We start from the raw sequence: 8,698 nt of genomic DNA, 5'->3' as shown, positions 1-8,698 counted from the left end.
GACAAGACAAACACTTGAGATGTCAAAGCCAGCATTGTTTCAGAACCTAATTTCTATTCTATGATAAATGTATCGTTAAAAAAAAAAGAGCTTGCGATCCTAATTCATTTTTGGCTGCACTTGTAATATGACCAGTACTTGCCAATTATGAGGTAGTTTTTAGTGTCTGTTTTTCACTAACAGCTCCACAGACAAAAGAAAACCTGACTTGCAGGTACATACTGTATTTGACCACCAGGTAGAAGCACGGGTGTCAATTTGGAAAGAATAAAGCAGGGTAGTGTAACCCAGGCAGGAAAGATCTCATTTTCTTTGCTGTGGCTTTGCAGGAAACCAAACCATTCATCCAGCCATGTACTCCCATCCTGAAATGGGGGAGTAAAATGCTAAGAGCCAGAAGGAGGCAGGGGGATAGGGGCACCAAAATAAAAACTAATAATAATGACTTTATTTCCATCTCCAACCCGCAGATGTTTGCTTCCTTCCTTTCCCTTTCATGTCAGATGGAAATCTCTTTTCTTGTACGGCTTTGAAAAGAAACACTGGTGTGGGTAATTGTAGATATGAAAGTGTTTGTTGCTTTTCTTTGATTGAGTCATTCCTTACATTTGACATGAAGGCTGAAATCTCTCATCTGTGTAGCCTGGGCCAGACATGATCCTTCTTCCATGTTTATCATGAGGACAGGAAGATGCAGCTTCGCCTTGCCACCCCTCCCTACAACATCCTGGGATCTTCTGGAAACTTCCCTAACAAGGCATGCCTTTCCATGGTCACTGTGGAGCTCAGTGACCTGTTCCCTGTGCCTTTATGTAAAAGAAAGATTTTGAAGAGCTGTTACGATAAGACACGCTATGAGAAATTCAAAGGTTAAGAGTTTGGCAAAGATTTTTTTTTCCTGTGTGACATCAAAAGTGATTAAGTCTGGGAGCATCTTCACGACAAACCATCAAAAACAATGCGGCACTGAGCAGCACTGTTCCGAGTGGGCTAAATACTTCTTTGAAACAATGTCACTGTGAAGGAACTGGCCATGATGCATCGAGTCCTGAAGTGTTCCAGGAAGCTAGAGATAGGATGGTGACACACTACGACCTTTAATCTCCCATTAATTTAAGCTTCCTTATGTGATTACACATGTCAGGCCAGTGAGACACAATGATTCCTTTCTTCTCCGCTCCCTCTTTGGCATTATCTGACACATTTTATGACTCTCCCAGCTATTGTTCTGAAATGGATAAAAATAATATGTTGCTGTGGCCTGGCGGGTGTTCCCAGTGAAGAGGTCTTGGGTGCACTGAGTTCAGGGGGGGTCGGGCTGGCTCCCCAAACACAGGAAGGTAGCACTGTAAGTCACAGTCAGGGGGTGTCAAGGCTGGACACTTGGGCTACCTCTTAAGACCCTCACCTTCAACTCTGTCTATTAATAAATTACACACACACACAGAGACACAAACACAATCATCTGCAGTTGACCTGTCCACTTTTGTGGGTGGGATGACTAAACATGTTGGTTCAGAGATATCCAACTGTCATCAGAGTTTGTTTTTTTATTTATGTTTTATGTTTTGTATGTCAGTGTGCGCGCTAAATATAACTCATAAAGTTGATATCTGAATTATTTAGAAGACACACTTTTAAATGAAGCTGATTTGACTTTTTTATTTAGCCTTAGATTTTTATTTTATTTTATTTTATTTTGTATGCATGGGGTGGTGGGGTGGGGGGGGGGGTGGTGAGAGGGGGGGGTCATTGTGTTAACATAAGTAGGCTAATCATATGTCCTTTGTAAGGTTGAATTGGAGGCGTGTGCTGTCGCAATGGGAGCGCACAGAGGAAGGGAGGGCAATCTTGTCCGGACGCTAATAAGACCCAATGGCTGGTGCAAGGTGGCCAGGAGCGCTGAAAGGCGGCAGAAGACGGTGGACGAAAGAGAGAAGAGGGAGAAGGAGAAGAGGAAGAAGAAGGAAGGGGAAAAACAACAACACTGATACTGAACAAGCCGCGTTTCTGGATGGACAAAGAGGATGAGAGCGCCACAGGAGCGTGCATAGGAATTGCAGGGAGCCGTCGGGGTTTAGGCGTGCGTCACTGTGAGTGTCTCGGCAGGGGAACTGCGTGAAGAGGAAAGCGGTAAGTGAGCAGAAACCCCACACACAAAAAAGAGAAAACAATAGAAAAACACCTGCGCCGAGACAGGTACCTGCGAAGGACGCGTGAAGATGACTTTCAGTTCACCAGAGACTTAGAGGCAGCTGATAGGCTACTTGCTGAAGCCTTTGGACAGAAACCTCAGAGAGCTGTTAATTTTTCCCTGTGAATAACTTGGTGCCAAACTTAAGAAGCGTCAGATTCAAGCCAATCAGAGCAGAGATTGAGCTTTTGTAGCTTTTGGGTCAGGTCAATCATTCAAAACAGTCAACTTGGAGTCAGAACAATCTATCTCTGTACTTTTAAGCCCTTTTTCTGATCACAGACTGACTATAAAGTAAAAGACGAACCAACATATCCCAACATTCAGTGAGTTTTTGTGATGAAAAAAGTAGCACTGATAACTCCATGATTTGGAATGGACCGAGATCTGATCCTCATTCACATGCTATCACACACCTGGACCTGGGCTATCGCTGTAGGCACTGTGAGCGACTAACCCCTGGGAGCCCCAACCCTCCCCAATGAAGCAGTCCTGGTGGGCCCGCCTGGCACAGCCCGGCCTGCTTGCTGCCTGGACGTGTATATGGCTGGTGCAGGGATGCGGACCGGGCCCCGGGTATGGCATCCGCCCCAGGCCCAGGAAACTTACAGCCATGCACTACAAGCAGTTTTTCCCCAACTTCTCAGAGAACAACCTCGGGGCCAGCGGGAAAGCAGAGGGCAAGATCACACGCAACTCTGAGCGCTTCAACGAACTCGTCTGCAACTACAACCCAGACATTGTCTTCAAAGATGAGGAGAACACCAACGCAGACCGCTTCATGACCAAGGTGAGACTGGTACTGCTTGTTGATAAGGTTCAGTTGTCTGGATGTTGTTGGATGGGACGATTCATGGGACCACCGTTGTCCTTTAACCCCAGAGATACCTGGTAACAGTTGTATAGGAAGTTCAGGAGCTGCAGATTGGTTTGAAGATGCTCTCACTGTCTCTCATCTTCTCTAGATGATCAACTAACCACATGTACCTGAAGGGACAGACACCAGTTTACTCTGAAAGCACAGCATTGCACCTTCAAAACAAAAGCTCTAACTTTGTTCATTGTTTGCTGTACTCTTCACAGCCTGCCCTTGCCCAACTCTTAACACACAAACAACACAAGAGTGTGTATGTTTTAACCAAACTCCCCCTCCCTTTTCTTGTGATAAGAAGATCAGGATGTAATTCAACACTACCCCTTAAGAGACCGAGTTCTCCTTCAGGAACACTTCCTTTCAATCTTTAACCAAAGTCTTTGTTATTGGAAATAAAACTATTCCCATGGCAAGTTCTCAGTGAGACTCCCAGAAGAAATACCCCGTGTATTTCTTCTGGGAGTTGTCTTCTTGAACTTGAATTTTATATTATTTACCTGCGATAAGAACTTTTTAAAATCATGCCTAGAAAAGACAATTGGTGGTCAAGAGGATTTTAAGATCAAGGCAGAGTGATGAACAACTTTTGGGCTCCATGACACTTGGCTGCCGCTCTGTTTTGGATGCTGCGGCTTTCTGTGATTGTTTTAGGATATGAATCTTCCCAAGTGATTCTTTTTTTTGTGTGTGTGATGGAAATCTCTGGTTGTATATGTGTGCCCTTCTGATGCCCAATGGGAGCGTGTGTATGTGTGCATGTGCCCCTCTTCTGCCCAGATGTGAAAGACGCTCTTTGTGCGTCATTTGGAGACACGGAGGGGTCGCCTATACAAAATTCCCGCCTGCTGAAGTAATGGCACCGTTGGAAAAGCGACTATTGTAGTTCTGACAATGAAACGCCTCTCTTCAATGGCATTGCGAGGAAAATGTACCCAGTTTGTTTTCTGTCTCTCTCGCTTTCTCACTCTTGGTGTCACATTCCCAAGTCCATGCCCATACATTCTTCCCCTCTGCCCTCTTGTCTTAAGTCGCAACCTCAACTCTCCGTTGCACTGCTCTCTTCTCACCCAACTGTTTTCCCTCTCTCCATCTCTCCCTCTCTCGCACTCCCATCACTTCTTCTCCCAGCCCTCCTTCTTTCAAAATTCAGCTGCAGGGTCAGCTTAATTCAGACAATAATAGGCCACAAAATCTGCAGCATCACAGGTCACAAGTGAATTCAGGAGATGGTGATGATGAGTGTCTCACTTCAGATGCTGACGTCATCATTTTTCCAGCCTGCTATTTTGCGACAATGCTGACACAGTCTGTGATATTACGGCCCACGGGAGTGTTAAGAGTCACTGTGCACATTTCTGATCAAATGTCTCAGGGGTGAAACAGAGAAACTCAAGCCTCGGAACAATCTGGAAAAAGGCAGAGAATGGCCTTGATTATTCTGTCACCCTGTTGAAAAGGCCAAGGAATGTGCCAAACTGGCTACAGTAGCTTTGTTCTTGTACCCTGATTGTTTGAGCAAGGTTGAGATGGACTTTAGCAGAGCAGAGGAGGAATTGTGCGACAATGCCAGCAAACAAACAATCCTAACCTGGGAGCCAGAGACAGTGCTTGAAGTACTGGGATCATTTTCTTTGGCTTGCACCAAAGCCTGCCTGTACACCGAGGTACAGAATAGAGTCACATACTACATACCTCTCGGCTTCTAGCCACCATTCCACCTGTTAATAAATGATTACAAGTGTCTGTCACCTAGCTTGAGTTTTGTTGAGACATGCCTCTCTGTTCATTGCACATGGTGCAGACAGAGTAACTAATAATATAATTGTTGCCTCTAGACCTTGAAATTATTTTTTCCTTATTCGTTCTTAATATTTCAAATCATATAAACTGCAAATAGTAACACTCCCTATACAGTATTTCTAGCACTGAGTATGGGCCTGCAACTCGCAACGGGCCACAACAATACAGTTAAAAGGCAAAACAATAGACAAAAGTCGGAATTACAATTAAAAAGGACAGTTGGAAATACACATTCATCCAAAGAATTGTACATCCTTATACATTTATTCATGACACTGAGACTGGGATTCAGTATTACTGACTCTAATTTCAGTATTGAATCTTCTTAATTGATATCTCTAAAATACCCTACTGATCTTGCTTCCAACTTAAAAAAAAAAAAAAGGAAAACAAAGTCAAGAATAAAAAGCTCAATTATTGAACAACTTTTCAGGTAAACTATATATTTAGTATTAAGGTTAATTGCTGAGTGGACATGCGCGTTTGCTTTTGATATTGAAAAAATAATCTGTTTGACTCTAATATAACGAACCGGTGTATTTTACCTATCAGGAACCAGTTATTAGATTTTAACTGCAAACACAAATGTTGTTTTCTTTAGAATAATGTTTTTCTACAGTCACACTGAATTTTTGAGTGTGAAATGAGATGGAAAATCAGATAGCAATTTGTTAGACTTTTCTAATGTTTTTTAACATAAATATAGCATCAACAGACATTTTAATGAAGATTGCTGAATATTTTAACTATGATTTAATATGTGTACAGGTTACTTTTTTTGTGCTGTTCCAAACTGAATACCTTCCTCTGTCACATTCGTTACAGAGATGCAAGGACTGTTTGAACAGGTTGGCTATCGCTGTGATGAACCAGTGGCCAGGGGTACACTTGCGTGTGACAGAGGCCTGGGATGAAGACGGCCACCACCCTCCTGGCTCTCTGCACTATGAAGGCCGGGCCGTGGATATAACCACTGATGACAGGGAAATGAAGAAGTATGGTCTCCTGGCCCAGCTGGCTGTGGAGGCTGGCTTCGACTGGGTCCACTACGAGTCCAAATATCATATCCACTGCTCAGTAAAAGCTGGTAAGTTTAAAGAGAGGGCTTTCATAGAAGGTCATGCTGTTAACTGTGTCAAATGTCATGGTGTATCAGTACATTTAAGACAAAAAAAGGAACATAATCTGCATTTAGTCATCTTGGCCTTTTCTGCTGACCTTCTTGCAGATCACTCTGTTGCAGTGGAAAAAGGTGGATGTTTCCCAGGCTGGGCCTGGGTGACTGTAGCTGGAGGGGGGCAGAAGAGCCTGTCATCACTGGCTCCTGGGGACAGAGTCATGGCCCTGTCTGGAACAGGCCAAGTCGTTTTTAGCCAAGTCATCTTGTTTCTGCACCGGGACCAAGAAAGCTGGTCTACTTTTCTGTCTCTGGAGACAGAGGACGGCCATAGATTGGCCCTCACCGCGCATCACTTGGTCTTTTTAGCCTCCGACTGCAAACTTGACAGCAGCGAGTACCAGGCTCAGTTTGCTAGCAGAGCCCAACCAGGATACTGTGTTCTCATCCACACGGCAGAGGGTCATGTACGTCCATCTCGAATCATCTCAGTCTCCACAGAGGAGAGTATGGGTGTGTACGCGCCCTTGACAGACGCTGGAACTTTGTTTGTTGATGGAGTGCTTGCATCCAGCTACGCACTGGTGGAAAACCAGAGACTTGCACACTGGGCATTTGGACCTCTGCGATTTCTCTACTCATTCAACCAGCTACTGTGGGGGGACGAAACAAAAGAGCAGACCACTGGTGAAACGGCTTGCACTAATACTCCATCCCAACATAGCACTTTGACCTCAAAGTATAAAGCAGGTCTATATGAGAACCACGGTCTTCTGTACAAACGAGACAATCTGAGTGAACCTCTGACGACGGAAATCAAAGAGAAGCACTCCTTGCAAAGACAGACATCAGATGTGCACTGGTATGCCAGATTACTGTACAGTTTTGGGTGCATCTTTTTAGACTCCAACTCCTTTCATCCTTAAAAGCCCAAACTATAGACCTAATAGATGTACTGCTGCTCTGATACATTTACACTAACGCTTCCTGTTCTTGTCTTCAATAAATTAAAAGCACTGGAATGACTTGTTTGTTTTTTCACCTTGCTGCTTCTTTGTATTATACTCTATCATAATGATATGCTAATACATCTATTCAGACACAAACTGTCTGGGCAGGTTGATGTAAAAATGGTAATATCAAAATGACTGTATCATGTCTATTTGTACATCAAGTTATTTCTCTTAATAATTTCAATTTTATATGTAAAACAAAATATCTATATATATAAAAATATATTATTCTATTGGGATAGTAATGCATTTTCCCATGACAATAGAATCTTTATTTTTGTACTTTCTGAATCATAATATATAAATGTTTCATTTTATTATAATTCCACTACATGTACTGTATGTCCTCACATGTTTCCATGTCATAAAACAAATTAAAATGTCATGTTATTAAGCATTCTGTTCCTTTTTCAGATCTGGAGTACATTTTGTTTCTCAAGATGATTTATCTCTTGCTCATTTTGGAATAAAAAAAACATAAAAGTTCATTTCCAGGACTTGTAGTTAAGTGTTACGTCTGCTACACTGTTAGCTCTCTCTGGGAGTCCAGTGGAAGTGACTCTGGTTAATAAAAAGCCCAGACATACTTAATATTCCCCACACTGTGCCACCACCTTGACTTATCACAGCCACACACTTAAACACACAGCTACTTCAAGGGCATTATCAGATATCTTACTGAGTTTTACAAGAGAGAGTTTCATTAGTATCTACGGACCAGTTCGGGTCACAAACACTGTATCTGCTAGTGGTGTAGGCTAATAATGTCTACAATTTTCTAATTTGTTACAGCCCAGGCTCCATACTTGAATCAGTTTATACCATATAATTTGACATGTAATTTATCAGTTGCTTGTAAACAGCTACTTTTATAAAGTTTTATGCAAAAGAATGTTTTCAAGATTCATAATAAGGCAGGGTGCAGGGTAATGCACAAGAAGTCCACGGTTATACACCCCCTAGTGGAGGAAGTCATATAAACTCTGTCAATTATCCATGCCATTTTCTAAATTTCTCTATACACATAATTACCACTCAAAGTTATAAACTGAAATCTTGCATGACTTAATTCACAATACTTTAAATAATTTGTAATTTGTCAATGAATCCATTTTACGGCGGTGACAATGCAGCAAATATTTGAATACAGCAGGCTGCACTCTTATCAAAATCATGGACAGAAAACACACTCCAGATAGACTAAATCACTGCCTATTTACATTTTAATTTATTTAACAGTAAGAAATGGCACATTGCATTTTCTTCTTCCGGTTTATGTTCTGTTGTAAACATCTGTGAAGGTATTCCAGGGGATTATCCTTTGAGATGCACGAGGCAGATGGGAAAGCACCCATTCTACCGACTGGCCAATGGGAGAGGCCTGGTGTCCTAATACCACCCTCGATCTACATGCATTGGCCAATCAGTCTCTGTCCTCCAACCAGTCTCAGCCTCCCAAAATCTAATCCAATCTTGCTAAAGCTGAATGGGGAGTTAACTAATCCTGTCAGAGGGACCAGTAATAATCTGTTTTCAAAATGAAAACCTGCACACCCCATATCCAGGCACGGAGCAACTCACACGTTACCTTGATGTAGAATTTTGCTATACAGCCCAGTATCACCAGGCTTGCACAACAATGAGAAAACTCTTCATTTTTAATACTGAATGAGATGCTCTCAAGTGGAAAGTTGCACCAT

At 42.5% G+C, this 8,698-nt stretch overlaps 1 protein-coding gene across 1 annotated transcript; it reads left to right on the top strand.

Moving 5' to 3' along the window:
* The first annotated feature begins 1,871 nt into the window (after positions 1 to 1,871).
* Positions 1,872 to 7,108, top strand: dhh (desert hedgehog signaling molecule). Its single transcript, XM_083976194.1, has 3 exons — positions 1,872 to 2,984; positions 5,694 to 5,955; positions 6,097 to 7,108. The coding sequence occupies exons 1-3, from the start codon at positions 2,676 to 2,678 to the stop codon at positions 6,909 to 6,911; spliced, it is 1,386 nt and encodes a 461-aa protein (XP_083832320.1). The 5' UTR covers positions 1,872 to 2,675; the 3' UTR covers positions 6,912 to 7,108.
* Positions 7,109 to 8,698: the final 1,590 nt, after the last annotated feature.

This window comes from Trachurus trachurus, assembly GCF_905171665.1.
Source record: "Trachurus trachurus genome assembly, chromosome: 7".
In the NCBI taxonomy this organism is placed as follows: Eukaryota; Metazoa; Chordata; class Actinopteri; order Carangiformes; family Carangidae; genus Trachurus; species Trachurus trachurus.
The sequence above is the reverse complement of the archived record's forward strand: the minus strand, read 5'-3'. Positions and strand labels throughout refer to the sequence as shown.